Source organism: Copidosoma floridanum, unplaced genomic scaffold (genome assembly GCF_036245765.1).
Source record: "Copidosoma floridanum isolate Cflo_tuat_1 unplaced genomic scaffold, Cflo_Japanese_pri ptg000001l, whole genome shotgun sequence".
NCBI lineage: Eukaryota > Metazoa > Arthropoda > Insecta > Hymenoptera > Encyrtidae > Copidosoma > Copidosoma floridanum.
Genome location: NW_028321878.1, coordinates 12,982,426 through 12,999,586, shown reverse-complemented (window position 1 = coordinate 12,999,586; position 17,161 = coordinate 12,982,426). Strand labels below are relative to the sequence as shown.

The window sequence follows — 17,161 nt, the reverse complement described above, 5'->3', positions numbered from 1 at the left end:
TCCTCTCTTTTTCCTAAGCGACTTCTGGGCCCAAGAGAGAAGGTATGTGGGAATAGGCCGGAAAGACTCGCGCCAGTCAACCTCTGGACATCCACCTGCGAGGATCCCTCTCCTTCTTTTTCTCATAGGCTCGCGGTGCCGATTCTTATATACTCGCGAGTACCATTTGCACGCGTTTACGGTGACATGGGACTACTGTTGCTGTTGCGCGGCAGTTGCGCGACCCTGTGACCCACTTTTGTCGAATCGGCCAAACGGGTTTTTTTTTTTTTTTTTTTTCTCACTTTCGTGTGTATAAGTACTCAAAGAACTTTTTTTTCTCTCGAGGACAACGTGGACTCTTGGTCGTACCGTTGATTGGAAGGTAGTGCCCGTTGGCGCAGCTTTTGAGCTTTTCGAGATCGACAGAGCGGAGCGATCGCTGACATGGCGAGGACAGGAGTTTTTGCTTACGGGGTGAGTTGTTGTTTGTTAAGTACGTAAATTATTCCCTTTTTTGGCGACTACCAGCGGGAAACAATAATCGGCTACACTTAATAGCCCGTTACCAAAGTGCATAAGATGGAAAAAAAGTCCATACCTATGTACTATGTCACGCGCAAAGCGGCGATCGAAGCTTTTCAATTATACCCGACATGTGCTCGTATGTATAGACGAGAGCAATAATTCGCGAAAATGGTTTTTTTAAAGGGAAACAAATTACATAGATGAAGGTAACCGCAAACGCTCACTTAACGAAGGGATACAAATGTATACTAGTCCGGCTGTCAGTTGTACACTCCAGGAAGAAAATCCAAAGAGAGTACTGAGATCTTTTTTTTTCTCTTTTTCTTATTCTTGTGGTGAAAAATCAATCTCTCTTCCCCTCCTTGTATTTTTCTCGCTTTTTTGTATCTTTGACTCCAAAAATACACCAACCCACATGTTGGATTCCTTCGTCGAACGTAACCGATTTTTTTTGTCGTTTCCGAACGACAGCTTGTTAAATCGTTCGGAGCTCTTTATTTCCCGTTCAAACTGAGAAACACGGGGCTGTTATCCCAATCGATCGCGTGGTGTAATAAAACGATCGAGGAATACGCGAAAAAGATCGGCAAAGCAAAAAAAGTTAGGGGGATCGGTAAGGAGCTCGATTTCGCGGATTCGAGTGTATACTCTTCCGAGATGATGTTATAATCGAGTGTTGCGAAAGAAGCGCGTCTCCCGCGTGATGATCGAGCAGCATTGCGATCGAAGGATCGATTTCCAATACCGATCTCCACCGCCCAGATGACCATTATCTCGATCGGCGAACGGATGAGACGGAGCGTTTTACAACAGGATGGTGGAAGTTATTAAGCAAAGGTCCATAACGCGTACTTGTATGTATTTGTACGCAGTTTACATTGACGCGTGATTCGATCAGCTCTCCTCGCGTACCCGAAAATTCCAGTTTTACGCGGCGTGTAGGTCCGACGATTTTCGTGTGGTTGTACGCACGTGTATACATATATACAAGTACACCGTTAACCGATGACTGGGCTCCACATACCTGCAATTCCACATGTGTCTGACTGTATTTTTTTTACACGCGATTGGAATCGGTAAAATTTGCCGCACAACTGTTGATCGGTGAGAAGTCGGTTAAAACCTATTGGAAAATCAATCCAATGGCGATTTTTTTCTCATTGTAAATGGCCGAGAGATTCCATTGGAGTTAATTTTCATGTTTTTTGGAGAAAGAAATAACCTTCGAACCTTTGCCAAAAGCACATGGAAGCTCTTTCACGCTTAATTTTTCTCTTATGTATGTATACGGGTATGCGTGGCTGTGACTCTGAATGGAGTGCAGTGCCCCTATGGTGTGCTTAACCATCGCGGCACGCGACAACTGTTGAATATGTAACGCTATTATACAAAGAAGCGCCGCGCTTACGGCTTTAGTTGGACATTTTTTCCCTGGTTGTGTTATTTTTTTCACAAAAACCCTGTCCCATTGAGATTCGAGTGATATTTTTTTGTTTCTCCCCAACGATCGATTTTTACTAGCTAAAACCTGAAAAATAACGTAAATATCGATTTATGATACATGTACTATCGTTTCGCCGGAGCCTTTCTTTGCATTCCGTTAGATTTAAAATCTTTCGGCTGTTTGTTGCGTTGTTTTTTTTTTTCCACCTCTGTACCGTTGTTGAGATGACGTGTGCTCTTTTCCGCTATACGTATACATTTAAATCTTACAAAATATCGTTTCAAAAGTTTGCGGCTTGCCTATGAGTCGATGTTTATTTGATCAAAAGCATCCTTGATTATTTATGTGTAAAAGGTCTTTGCACTAATTTCAAAGTTAAAAATATTATATAGGCTCACGAAATCAGTACTGTATCGAATCTCACCGAGTCACGATTTTTTTTACTTGAAGATAAATTGTATAGAGTTACAATGGCATATTGTCAATGTACAGGGTACGCATATTTTCAAGTGATTTGCGTTACGTTCCAATAAATTCAAATGACGTTTAACGCTCGCATTAAATTGCGCGTCGGATTATCGTTGGTATGACTTAATTCACGTATACATAATTCTTGGTTCATGCATCATACACTCGACAGACCATATGGTTTTATGTGACGTTAGCACAAAAGTGATGGTAAATTAAAAATTTTTTTTACTCTGTATATACAAATAAAAATGGAATGATTTAAAATAAAATAATTATGCTTGTAATGCCATTTGATTAATTTATTAACGTAAAAATATTACTTTGCAGTTTGTGATAAAGATTTATGCATACGTGCCACGTATTATACGGAAACCATTCACCGTCATCGATAACAGGGTCCCGCGAAAAAAAAAAAAAAAAAATTAACTTGATGAACTGTGCTTCGAATAAAAAAAGAAACGCGTCCGACACGATCGTAATTAACGTAAAAATACACGCCACAACGAAATTAAGCTGCTGAAAAGGCGTAAAATGAGATGAAGGTACATGCGATCGGTTGGCGTGTGAATTTACCGATTCTCATGCCGATGAACGGAGCACCTTGCAACTTGAGAGGATGATTTGTGACTTTGCGTGCGAAAACCGTCCTCCTCGATACAATTTCATCGGTGGCTCTTCGAAAGAGATCCCATTCATTATGTAAGATGCTTCGTCGACTGATGCACCTGTGCGAAAAAAACTCCCGCTTTTGTTGGCTTCCTCTTCTGGATTTTATTTTTTTTTTTTTTTTTTTTCGTTGGATCATTAACGGTGCGGGTTGCCTTGGCTGGGGAAGAGTACCGCGTTTATTCGCTAATGAAAATAAATTTTTTTTTTTCGAGTGCAACGGTACGGCATTTTTATCATTCATTCATTCATGACTTTTTCGTAAAACAAGGAGATATTTATAAGAATGAATTGTTTTTTTTTTCCTCGGACTATTTTTTATCCATTGAACGACCCGCAAGTTGTCAATATGTTATCTACTGCTTCAAAAGTGAAGCGTCGATTTTTCTTGTACCTATGGCGAGAAATTTAAGAGATCTTCCTCGTTTGTTCACTTTGAGGCTAGTTTTTCTGTTTCACTCGAGCACGAAAGCAAACGAAAGAGTTGTTAGTATTCTGGTTGTTGATGAAATGCGTGTTAAACTGTTTTCATTTGCAAGTGTGCCAACGAGTGCCTTCGATTTTCACGAGAGCAAAAAGTAGATGACCCAACTTGATCGTCAATTTTTTTTTTTTTTTCATACAACAATTTACATTTGGATTAAAGTTGCGTGGGTCGCAACCTCATGATCATGTATGAAGCAATTGTTTCATCGTTGGCTAAAAACTTCCTAGCGCTTAAATTGAAAAGTTAAAAAAAAAGTTTCATTTAATTTTTCGCCATGGTGATTTTAGAACTTGATATTTACATTATCGGCAACTGAGAAAATTTGAAGGTTAACAAAACATAAATCAATTAATTTTTAACTATTTTATTGGACCAAAAAAGTGATTTCCATACGCTAAGAGACGTAAATAAAAAACAATAAACTCTAGTTATACACGCGTATATTTACTACACCATAAAAAAAAAAAAAAAAAAAAAACCTGAAGCTACAAACAACGGCAGTATTCAATGAACAAGATATCCACTCGTGAAACAATGCGTATAAACCCAGACTCTTAACGGCAAAAATCGTTTCTCGCGGCTCGTTAATCCCCCTGATCGGTATATTGATAAAACACATACCTTTCTCTCGTAATACAACTCGCGTAATGTTGGCAGAATAACGAAAAAAAAAAAACAAAAACATTCAAGCGCTGCCGACGAGTCGATCGCGCGAAAACTTTGCTTTCCACGGCGTTTTCCCTCGACGCCCATCACAGTGAAATCGCGTGGAGCGTGAAACACGCATAAATACCTATAAGCATCGATGGCGACGACGTGCGAATTTATATAAATTTCCTCGCGCGTATCCCGGTAGTATTTTTTAAACATTCCACGTGCCATGCACGTCGCATTTGGAATTATTCATTGTCCGCTCGTAAAAAACCAGTACTTGGTTTATTTATCGGACGCTAAATCGGGTGTTCGCTTATAGCCTTTACGCGAATGTGTACTACTGCAAGCATTGTGGTACTGTTCGAGTAATGGGAGCAATTGAAGTCTTGACAATTTTCTTCAATTATATATCGTATAGCTCAGAGCACCGAAAAATTGTTTGGATACTTGTTCAAATACTAATTGCAATGTAATTTTTTCCTGAACATGTGATACGTTATTTTTATGTTTTTAACTTGAAATAAAAAAATTATTTAATTTTTTTTTTTTCTGAAAGTATGCAAAACTATTTTTGGGCTGGGAAATTTTTTTAATGCACAAGTATTAATGACAAAAAAATTTTTGAATAAACAAAAGTACAGTTTATTTTTAAAATAAAACATTATTCCAAAATAGTTAAAAAGTTACAAAATAATCGTGGCGTAGTCAGCCAGCATGCTAAAGGATATTTTTTTTTTTTTCTACTTAACGAAGTAATAATTGAATAAATTACGTATGGAATTCCAATAAACAGATGTAAATTTTAATTTTTTATCCCTTTGTTTATCATTAACATTACGATTACTCTGAAAAATTGAAAAATATATTTTCAATTAAAATTGTATGTATGAATGAAATGGCTCAAAATTCATCGGTACATCTAACAATATAGTTTTTCATTCTCGATGGAGGTACTAACACTTATGTTTCATTCAATACCTCGTGATTGTTTTGATGATTTTACACGTAACTCATAAAAATCTAAATTTTTTCTTTGACGACGGCTATAGTTGTCGAAAAATACAGAAAATTCTTTGTATTATCCTTTTATAGAACAGCATCACTGCCATATGAGTTTAAATAAAAAAAAACAACAACAGTTTCAATTACCGTACCTTTTTTAATAAAAATAAAAATTCAACGTGCTCCGTCGACAAATAACCCCCCCCCCAAGTTTAACTAGAAAACATATTTTCTCCATCCCACGGTCCACAGAGCACATCGGACCCTCTCTCTCTCTCTCTATGAAGAAAAGATTACATCAGAGGCGTGCGTCGTCTCGCCTCATCAAGCGCGATTTCGATAAAACATCTAGCTATGTAATAAGCAAACAAAAAAAAAAAAAAATACCTCTCCCTTCCACTCGCTCTCCTCTGGCCCTCGATGCTTCGCTCACACAAATATATTTATACGATAAACATACTCAAGTACTGATTTCTCGAATGTCAAGAGCTTAAAAGCACGAGCAGAGAGAGAGAGAGAGAGTCGATGTATGTGTACAGCATGTATGATTTTACATACATATATATATATATATATATATATATATATATACACGTATACTCACACGTTGCGGCGGTCCATGACACCTGTTACGGTCAACGACCAGCCTTCAGAGTGTTCTCTCTCTCTCTCTGAAAGAAAAGAGAGGCGCAATCTCCTCCTTCTCTTTCATCGTATCTCCCCTTCTAGGAAGCAAAAAGGCTGCACGGACACTAAAAAAATATACGAGCAACTCCGCGAAAAAAACATTCGCCCGTGTGTGGGGGTTTACAAAAATTATTTTATTTCTCGGGGGAAAACGCGTCTCCGGTTGGAGACTTTTGATATGGTATTAGAAATAACAGCAAGTACAGTTTGGATATGGTATACGTGTGTTTTTTTTTTTTTTTTTTTTTTTATGTAAGGAAAATTCGCTTGGAAACCGTGTTTTTTGTTTCAATCTGACAAATTGCGTAATCGCTCAAAAACAATTGGCTGTAAAATATTCTGGAATAATGTATGTTATACGCGTTATGCAATAGCTCGTAAGGATTTTAAAAACATTTTTAAAATATATTTATCATCAACATTTCGAAGTGTACAAAATAAATAAAATTGAAGGAGGAGCCAAAGCGACTGCACATATTTCCAAATTTCACCATATTTATCAATGGTACGGTCCGGGAAAAAAAAATCATTGTCCCAAAAGTGTGGCTCGCAAAAATATTTTGTCCTCCAATTTATCGAATACTTTTTTGCGGAATCGCTCGTATATATACCAAGGAGAGGCTCTTTTCAAGGCTACATGCGTTACTATACGCTGACGCAAGGCCTTTAATTCGATTCAAAGCCCTTCAAAGAGGTAAAATGTTTAATAGTCCAACATAGGACAACGCTCCCTTCACCACAACATTTGTAACTCATCAAAAACAATTTTGCCTTAACAATACAATTACATCCACAATAAATTGCTGTTTATAAGCAAATCAAATTAATCGGCATCTATAAAAACCAAACGCACTTTTTGTGGGGTATTTTCTCTTCCAACCCTTTTTTTTGCGCCTGTTTGTCCTTTATATTGCTCCACGCGATAACGGTCCCGATTTACTTTTTTCCGCTTCTCCCGAGTTCGATCGAACGATAGTCTCTTCAGTTTTTTTTTTTCTTTTTTTTTTTTTTTTTTTTACTGCAAAGCGTATTTACAATTATTACGAGATTTAACGCGGCAGAGGAGACCGAAAAGGAGATTAAAAAATAAACATTATCCCTCGTGCTCGTTTGGGTCTTGCTACAGGGCGTTTGCAGTTTTTCTCGGTCAATGTATAATATGTATAAAATAGAAAAAACAAAGTCTTTCATCAAAAATGAATTTCAAACAATGGCAAAATCCAACCATTTGTGTCCATCCAAAATTCGGTGGGAAAAAAACCCCCCGTTAAGATACGAATCGATTTCACGCCCAGCAAACCTTTTTATTGCTTTTTTCCCATTATACCTCCAACGTAAATGGGTGTAACGAAGAAGGTTTTCCTTTTTTTTTTTTCTTTCATTCAAACAAACATCACTAAATCGCACCATTTCCATTTGCTCATTCCCATGTGATGGAAAAAAAAGGGTCCACGGCGAAAGTGACACGAACAACGCGTCACGTATTCTTGATGCATCGCAATGCATAACAATAATAATATATATATGATTTCACTTGCGTTACCGATCGTCGCGTCGTCAGAATACCAATGGGGCGATGAATTTCACTTTGTACCAGCTCTCTCGGGTTGGAGAAAACTGATTTTCGGACACCGGAAGACATTTTGGAAAAATGGCCCCGACCGGATATATATATACATATATTTTTTACGTGCATGTACGTGCGCTCGCGGTACATATCATACGCTGTGTGCTTTCACTCATTTCGTCTTTTGGTTTTTTGTCTTCTCCTTTGAGTATATGCGTATATGTACTTATATTTATCTTATGTGTATTATACGTACAGCACATAAGCACACGCGTACTTGCTGTATATATACCCTGTACTTGTAGTACATTCAGACGACATAACGGAATTTATGTAGATCGCAACCCAGAAACCTCAAATCAATGGAATATGTCCAAGAATTCCCACGTGCATTGTCAAATTTTTGTTGCTTTTCGTAACGACGAGATTTTGGTTGTTTTTTTTTTTGACTATTTTAAAATATTACTTTATATGTAACGCGTTCCCCCCACTTGTTACCCATATAGTTTTTACATTTTATGTATTAATAAGAAATATTGATTAAAAAAATAGAAATCTGCATGCTCTTCTCAATTGAAATCGATGAAAGAATAAAAGGTCAATGGGAATATGTTATTTTAAAATATTCTTTTTTAATGGTTGGACATGAGAGATGAATAGATTTTACCAACAATATTGCAAAAAAAAAAAAAAAAATATGATGAGCACAGGTAATATCCCACAGGTAAACGGAAATTCAACGGGAGCGCATTTGGGCTTGATACGAGTTACGCAATTTCGTCCTGCGGCTTCCTCAATTTGCTCGCTCGCGGGAGGTAGTGGGTATATTTTGCATCTTGTACTGTAAGAGTATACTTACACTATAGAATCGGTGTGCGGGGCGTGTGTGCACGAATCGAGTTGATGTTTTTTTTTTTTTTTTTTTTTTTTGCTATTGCAGCTGCGCGACGACGACGCAGGCGACTTTTGCCGGCTCTTGAAAACGGTATAGTGTAATTTATACAATTTAATTCACTGTGACCGTGAACGGGGAGAGAACGTGCCCGCCAGCTTGCGTACGTCACATTACCGTAGGCCCACATATATATGGCAGTGCTAGCTTACACCGTTTGTGGTTTTTTTTTTTTTTTATTTTTTTTTATTATGGCTTCTGGGTGGAATGTATCTTGATGGATGAACGATGGTGGGTTTCATGGATGAGCGTGACGGTGCAAAAAACAAAAGTCCAGCGTTAGAGTCTTTCGAAACTAAAAAAAAAAAGAAAAGTTTTTATTTCAAGAAACCCTGTTTTTTTTTTTCTCAGGAAAGAGAGAGGAAGAGGATTATAGGATAATGCACAACCAGAAGAGGGCTAAATGAAAAAAACCAGTACAAAGATCATTAAGTAGTTAAAAATTACCCAAATGTAATTTTTCTTTATCTTGATCGCCAACTGTAAACAAATATAGATGTATTATTTTTTTCGCAATACAATTTTTTTTTTTTTTTTTTTTTTTTTTTTTTTTTTTTTTTTTCATTACTATTGAGTACATACTACATCCATTGTATATATCAATGCACAGTTGTCAAAAAGAGTACGCTAGAAATAATATATATGTACTAGAGCAACAAAAAACAAATAAAATACATTCACCCACAGAAAAAAAAAAAATAAAGTACCTAGATCTCACGTGCAGCCGGAGTAAATAATTATTTTTCTTACGACCAAGAGAGAGCCTTTGCTTTGAAGATGAAAAATACAAACGAGCAAAAAGCTCACTGCGCGAATGTTATCAAATATGCGGGACGTATGAAAAGGCAATTAAGGACCCGCACTGCAGTCGAACGAGCTGTAAAAGGAAAAAAAAACAACCTTTTTGTTAGCAGATGTCCGGCCGTCTGTGGCTGTCGGTGAGGCTGTCGCTGTTACTGGCCCTGCTAATCACGGAGACGAGGGTACTAGCGGCCAAGAGGTGCGAGGGCACGGGCTCGGGACTCAAGTACGTCTGGGGCGACGCGCTCACCGACTCGCCCGACTGCCTCGGACCCAACAACATGCAGTACCCGAGGTAAGTCGCATCAGATTTTTCCTTTTTAACTCGTCCATCACGCGGAGCCGTAAGATAAACATATAGATGATCGAGCTTTCTGGTGCACGAAAATGTTTTTTAATCTCATCTCCAAGGCGACCCGATGGAAAAACAGTAGCAGCAACACGGATGTCATGTTTATGGCTGTGTATATGTATAAATTATACATATACAGTTGTAGGAGAAGATATATAAGATGATACGTAACGGACGGAGCATCTGTTTAATGGCACCTCATTCGTTTCTTAACCGTCGTAAAGTGCAATCGTGTATAGAGTATATAGCTACGAAGTAATTGACATAGGATACATTTGTACATAACGAAGCTTCGAGTAGGCTGAAGGATTCATCATTTCGTCGTTATTTGGTTCTATTTTTAGCTTACATTTAGCTTGCAGAAAGGTTTTTTCTCGTATTTATGTTGCAACAGGTGCTTCTGATCGGTATGAAAAATAGTGAGTAATGTTACAGAAGGAGAAAAAAATAATCATCCGTTACGGGGTTCAAGTTTTTCATTTGTATATTAAGCTGGTCTTACTTTGTTTATTTATTTTTTTTTTTAAATTGCGCGTGATTAACGATAAAAAATCGGTATTACGGGACTATTTTTAGAAATACCGGTTTTTCAAAAAAATTCAATCACTTTTCTTTGCACTACTTTTTTTTGTTTAGCAATGGTTGAAAAAAAAAATTAAAAAAAAAAAAAACGTTCGACCGTTATAAAAAAAAACGTATTTAGAGATTTGAAATTTTTTCTAAAAATTTGTTTGAGCACCTGCTGATTTTGCGATTTTTTCCATGAAACTTTTAACTAGAAAAAATTCAATTGAATATAAATGTACATTTTTTCCAAGTGTTTTACAAAATAATAATGCAAAATAAAAGTTAACCACATCCATTATTTATTTAGGACCATCAAACTCCGTCACAAAAAAAAAGTGACAGCAATTTTATAACATTTCAACTATTTACTACACGTTGGAACAACGGATGATTTTTTTTTCTCGAAAATTAATCACGTTCGGAGCATCGAATTACAGGATCACCGAATCGACCTACATTTACACCTACACCAAAAATGACGAAGTCAAAGAAAAAAAAAAAAAAAAAAAAAAAAGCAGAGATCGTGTAACCATAGCTCGCAGCATAAAATCGCGTACAATAGCAGCAGTCGCTTTATATACGACACGAAAAGCACGTATTATCCTCCGACCGCAATATAAGCCAATAACGAAAATTCGAAAAATCTGAATTCCGATTGCAGCGCGGCGATATCTCGCAGCTTCAAAAGCCTGTGGTCGGGCAACAGCCGGACGGCCAGGCACTACCAGCAACAGCGCACGATCGACCCGGCATTGACGAGGCAAGCCCTCCTCAACAACTACAGGGCGGCCCAGGGCGATTACAGCATAGCCGGCAGTTCGCGTTCAGGTGAGTTATTGCAAGGAGACGCCTCCTCCTCCTCCTCCTCCTATATATACCGTATACTTCGTTCATTGCTCTATTGTCTCGATCGGGGAAAAAATTAAAAATCGGCGCCGAGGGAATTCGAGATCTGTATCTGTGCGCAATCTCACCCCGCACCGACTGCCCTGCAGGGCTGTTGTGCTTATCGCGCTTTGCTTCTCCATAAAGAGCTTTTTTTCCGCTCACTCGTTTCACCTCTGGCGGGATCGGATGAGTCGTATAGGGTGCTTTTTTTTACTTACACATACCGATTCTACGGGTTGTATATAGGGTGTGGTTCGTGAATATGTTTCCGCGTGTATTATGTGTTTGGATTTTGATTTTTTTCGATCCTATATATAGGTAAGAGATATGGTTTTGGTGACCTGTTTTTTCGATAGGATGCCACTTTTTTGTAAAATAAAACCGGTAACGGATGCCGAACCGTGTACTTATACACGAGGTCGTTGACGATTTTCGAAATTACCGTTGTGCACATTATGAGAGACCGTGTGTGCTTGGGAAGAGAGAAAGGGGAAAACAAAAACTTTGATTGCCCCCCCCCCCCTGACACGAGAGGTAATGGATAGCGTTACTGCAGTCCGTTGCGTTGATTTCGTCGTTATAAAATTAAAACAAGATCGCGTTGAAGTTTGCAATAAATAAAAAAAAAAAACTGTGTCCATGTGTATAATTACAATTTGACCATTGGGTACCGTTTATCAGTACAAAACAAACAACCAACGAAGCTGCACTACTTGTATTTACCTCTTTCTTTCCTTTCATAACGATACCGATCTTAGATGATTGTTATTCTCAGAGGAATCAAAACCAACGGGGACGATTGTTATGTAATGTACGATGTTGTCTATTCCGAAGGTTGATTTGAGAAAAAGAAAAAAGAACTGGTACACCAAAGTGTAATAATAAATTTGAATTTAGTTCAAGCTCTTAAAACAGGTGTATAAGATAAAAATGGGAATTTGAAAACAAAAAAATATAAAATTTCATTGGTTGTTGAAATAATCCAAGTAATGCCTTTGGTAATTTATAAACACCTCTGTCTTATTAAAAAGCGGCTCGTGTGACTTTTTGGACAAACGAGAAGCTCGGTATATTCTTTGTCTTTCACCAACAAAGAGAAAAAAAAAAAACCTAGCCTTGCACGAACTTTAACTCTATACCGATCTTCCTAAAACCCTCGTTAGATCGACCTCGCGAATAACAACAATACGGGATTTTTTAACGGCACAAGCGTATGCAAACGCCTTTACCAGCTTATTTCGCTAATTAGGCACGTATACATGTAGGGTATATTATATCCTTGTACACGTGCACGTACAAACGCGAAAAAAGAAAACAAAGAGAGAGAGCAAATGACTTTCCAAGCTTTTGTTTATACGCAACGCGACTGGCTAGAACATCGTTCGCATAAATTATAGTGTAATATAATAATATATAATGTGTGTTACTCGCGTATGAGTATATATATATATATACACACTCTATACGTGCGTATAACATATATACTTACGAGGAATTCAGGTTCACGGTGTAGCTTTAAGGTCAATGAAATCGCCGCGTATTCGCGTGCTACGTGCACCTATATAAATATATATATGTGTGTGTAAGTATGTTAAGAGAGAGAGAGAGTGCATGTACAAAGTGTGCCGTTTGTATACGTATAAATGTATGTAAGTAAGGAAGTAGGGAAAAGCCTTCGGGGGCGTTGGAATTTTTCTGAATATTGAAAATTGAAAGGACGAGGGGGAAATAAGGAAAATACCTACCATCTATATATATATATATATTATATACTGCAGGTGTTGTAATGTGGGCCGACGCGCGAATTCCCGAGGCGTATAAAGTGTTTACCACCTACAAGTATGCGTGCGAAATTCCCGATTGAAGATGTATATTATGATTGCCTGATGGTTGTTATATAAGTATAGAAGTATATTATATACACATTGTGCGCGCAGGTGTATGTATATATATATATATATACACGCGGCTTTGTCCTTATGACACGAAAACCCGATTCGCAAGCCGATGTTAATTTGTATACATTTAAAATGTAAAGGGATCGGCAACAGTTGCCGGGCTGCTGTATACAAATGTAAAGCGCGTGAACGAAGTAGCCCTTGTTTATTACATTTGTATATGAAAATAAGTATATACCGGTATATTCCTCACGAGCTTTTGAGCAATCGGTAAATTTTTTTTTTTTTTTTTTTGCAAGCGCAGTCTCTCTTTAAGGGTCGTTTTTACGGGGCTCTTTGGTTTTCGAGGCGCTGCGAATCGCCAAGTATATAGCCTACATCTTTTTAAGGAGAGATCATTACCACCACCCACAAAAATGTACCGAACCGTGACGACCGATTCCACCATACACCGAAACACACTAAAATCCACACGCGCGACTGTCTCTCTCTTATTTCTCGAGTGCGTATCTCCACATAAATATATACATAGGTAGCGTATTATAACGGGACGCGCACGACGGACGAAAGAGCAAACGAGAGAGTATGGAGTCGCGAGGTAGAGGGGAAGAGAGTGTAATCGGTGACGCGTTGCTCTTTCGCGTCCTCCTTCTTTCTTCTCCGCTCTTCCAATGTATATATACGTATATATTTTGACTAACTACCGATATACGTACCCCACATAGTCATGCCGATCTTTCTCTCTGTGCTATATTGCGCCTACCTGTATTTTGTACGCTCGTTAATACCGGCGCATCGTTTCTCCTCCTCGTTTATTACCATCCCCGTGGATGGGTACTATTTTACATCCTCCTTTCTGTCACGAGCTCACCTGATGCACTCGCACACAACTCGTCCTCGTTACCTTTACAGAGGTAATTGTTTACCCGTCTCGTGCCTCTCACTTGGGATAAGTACTAACGCTATACAAATGGACGAGTATATAAAGCAGATGGAAAAAAAAAATGACTCGCCGAAGAGAGTGCAGTGGGTCAGTAACTCAGATGGTGCGAGGGGGGATGTATACTTAATGACGTTTCTCACGCTGTTCCTGTGTATACTTATATCATCCACTTCGACGGATTAACGAGACACGTGCGCGCAGTTGCCGAGCGAAATATAATAGTATGTAACCCAAGGCGCGTTGTTTTTTTTTTTTGGCACGTGTGCTAGTTTCTTTTAATATTAGTATAGTGAGGAATCAACGTCCATTGGGGTTGTTAATACTTTTGGCGCGAAGGAAAAAAAGATCGGTAAGACATTGGATCGCCGAAAGGGGAAATAATTCGATACGTAAAGCGCGACCAACAAAACGTTTGACTCGCCTTTGTGTATCATTATTTCGGAAGGAAGACCATCGTGTATAAGATGTATATACCGATCAACCGATTTTTCGATCTCAATGGAACTCCCAGCTAATGAATCGTTCCTTACAACAATAACCAATTATAATAGCTATGTAACTGCACTTGCCGAAAGAAAAATGTATGTTTAATACTGTTTTCTTTCCGTTTTTTTTTTTTTTTTTTCTTCCCTCCCACGCAGCTCGTTCGTTCTCGCCGAAGGACGCCTGCGGCTCGCCCGCCCGACTCTGCAAGACGAGGTACAACACAACCGCGCCCATGTACGGTGTCAGCCTGACGAGCGGCCAGCCCGTTACGATCGTCCAAAAGTTCCCGGATCTCCTCCAACAGGTCGTCTTTGAAGTTTGCGAGTGAGTATATTACGCATACGTACACACATGTGTACCGATCACACGCCTCGAATAAATGACGATCGGTAACCACAAAAGTCCATTTGCAACGATTCGCAGTGACTTTGAATAATTGTCAGACAATAATTTAATAACCGATCAATGCTTATACGTAAATAATGTTTTTCGAATTGCAGATCAAAAGAATGCGACCTCGTGCACGGAGAGTGCACGCAGACGTACGTGCCGTACCTGTTCCTGGTGATACCCCTGGGCCCGGTCACACTAACCGGCCAGGACTACGTCCTCGTGGAGAGCGGCTGCGTTTGCAAGCCCAAGAACAGCTACTCGGCTGACAGCTCGGACGTCGTGTCCGTGCCCTCCTACTGAATAACATATTGATTTGGTTTTTTTTTTTTTTTTTCTTTTTTTTTCTTTCACGTTGTTGTTTTCGTTAAACACGCGCCGTGTTGGACTTTAGGCATATACATATATATGTACAACGGGATCGGCAACGAGAGAGAGAGAGAGATAGAGAGAGCGATTTATGCCGATCTCGGAGGATTTTATCGCACGGAGATCGATTCGCTGTGCGATGTGTGTGCGTACATGTGTAGTGACCGAGGACTCGAGAGTTTGCGTGCAATTTCGTTAGAATCATTGTAGATTGTACCGTAAATGAGAGTGCGATGCATGCCCCCTCCCCCATGTCTCTATTATACTTATACATATAGTATATCTGTCGAGTCGCCGATCGCGCATCTTTAGGTAAAAGCGTTTGGGCAATAAGTATGTTGTGAATGCCCGAGTTTACGTAAACTAATGTATTTTAACAAATATGTATTAGCTTATTTATTTATTCGTCACGGTTATTCACGGCGACTCGAGTGACCCACGTTAAGTTGAATTGGTGAACAAAAAGAAAAATAACACGAGGAAAGAATTTACCGGCGCGCGCGACCGCGTAGCCTCGAAAAAAAAAAAAAAAAAAAAAAAAGTAGTAAAAGGCAGGTATACGGTAAGTCTCAGCCGATCGCTTCTGTAATACGACGAGGCGGACGAAGGAGAGAGAGAGAGAGATGAGTGTCCGGAGATCGGTCGTAATACACTTATAGCGATGACCGGTACCGTGTATATACGTGTATATACGACACGGGCCGCGAGTACAGCCGGTTTTTGCGGTTTTTTCTCTCAGATTTTTTTTTTTCGTTCACGTATATATATATATATATATATATATATATATATATATATATACACACACGTGCAATGTCGATCTAATATGACACTTTTGTTCCGGGGAATGGTCGATTCGTCCGCGTTGCCGATTTTTTCTTTTTCCATCGTTTTCCAATTTTACTTTTTTTAGTTACTAGAGTACTATCGGGATACAAATTTGTGGGAGGAGCGATGGGGGTTTATTTACAAGCAATAACCGCGTATCAGACGTGCTTGACTTCACTTCCGCCAACGTGACACGAAACGCGAACCAAACAAAAAAAATTGTCTGCACCTCGTAGTTTGGTGAAACCGATGTTGGGTCCTCGATCGAACGAGGATCGAGCGATAGGTTTTGTTTGAGCTTTTTAAAATTAGCGATCGATTTGACGCTCGAAACGAGTATGTTTTCGCACTGGCAACGCGTTCGATTCCAACCGCCCTCCCTTGTTTTTCGACTCGATGCGCGAACGTTCTTTCACCATCTGATATATTATATATAAATGTGCAAACGAAAAATCGCGCTTGACCCAAAAATTTTGTAAGTGAGAAAAGCTCCGTGTCTGCGTGTTTCCGTCGCGAGTGTCATTATTTACCCGAAGAGAAAGAAAAAGAAATCCACCGCCTAATGATTCGTAACGGTTTAACGGATCCGACGACGTCGGTGTCGGCCGAGTTAACATAGTCGAGGAATGCCGAGGTGTTCCTCCAGTCCTGATATCTTATACCTGTCCAGCTGTACGAGTTTGATTTTTTTTTGTTGTGTGCGCGTGTTGCGTGTGTCTTTTATCTATACTCAATTTTATGGCTTAACTATATACTTGTACATTGTGTCGTGGATGGGAGCCGATCGGTATATGCATAAGGTACAGGTGAAATGACAAAAATGCGCGTGTGGTTGCGGACGAAATTATTTGTTGATACCTAACATTATATTACTCACTGTTAAAGACTAAGAGAGAGAGAGTTCACGTCGAACTCGTCGCGTGTGTACATTTTACATCAAGACTTTGCGTGTATGTTCGATAGATTTTAATTCTGCAATAACTCGACATCGAGAAAATTATTTATTTATTTGCATAAAATAACGATATAGGTACATATATTTAAGGAAAAGAGTAACCCCGTAACTTTCATCCGATACTGTGTATAATCATCGGCTGAATACAGTGGGCAGTATAAATATACTGTGTTCTGCGTCTATAACAATTTTTTTTTTTTTTTTTTTTATCTACTGTATAATAAGTTGTTTATTGTTTATTACATCG

General features: G+C 38.8%; 1 protein-coding gene across 1 annotated transcript; it reads left to right on the top strand.

Annotated features, from left to right (window-relative positions):
* Positions 1-414: 414 nt before the first annotated feature.
* LOC106636215 (uncharacterized) lies at positions 415-15,065 on the top strand. Its single transcript, XM_089592517.1, has 5 exons — positions 415-456; positions 9,352-9,533; positions 10,819-10,985; positions 14,528-14,696; positions 14,873-15,065. The coding sequence occupies exons 1-5, from the start codon at positions 427-429 to the stop codon at positions 15,063-15,065; spliced, it is 741 nt and encodes a 246-aa protein (XP_089448643.1). The 5' UTR covers positions 415-426.
* The last annotated feature ends 2,096 nt before the right edge of the window (positions 15,066-17,161 follow it).

Bases quoted from the DNA above. Each gene is read 5' to 3' on its own strand.
- LOC106636215 (XM_089592517.1), top strand. From the start codon at position 427: ATGGCGAGGACAGGAGTTTTTGCTTACGGG. The intron at 9,534-10,818 runs GTAAGTCGCATC...TTCCGATTGCAG, and splicing joins AACAACATGCAGTACCCGAG to CGCGGCGATATCTCGCAGCT. The intron at 14,697-14,872 runs GTGAGTATATTA...TTCGAATTGCAG, and splicing joins GTCGTCTTTGAAGTTTGCGA to ATCAAAAGAATGCGACCTCG.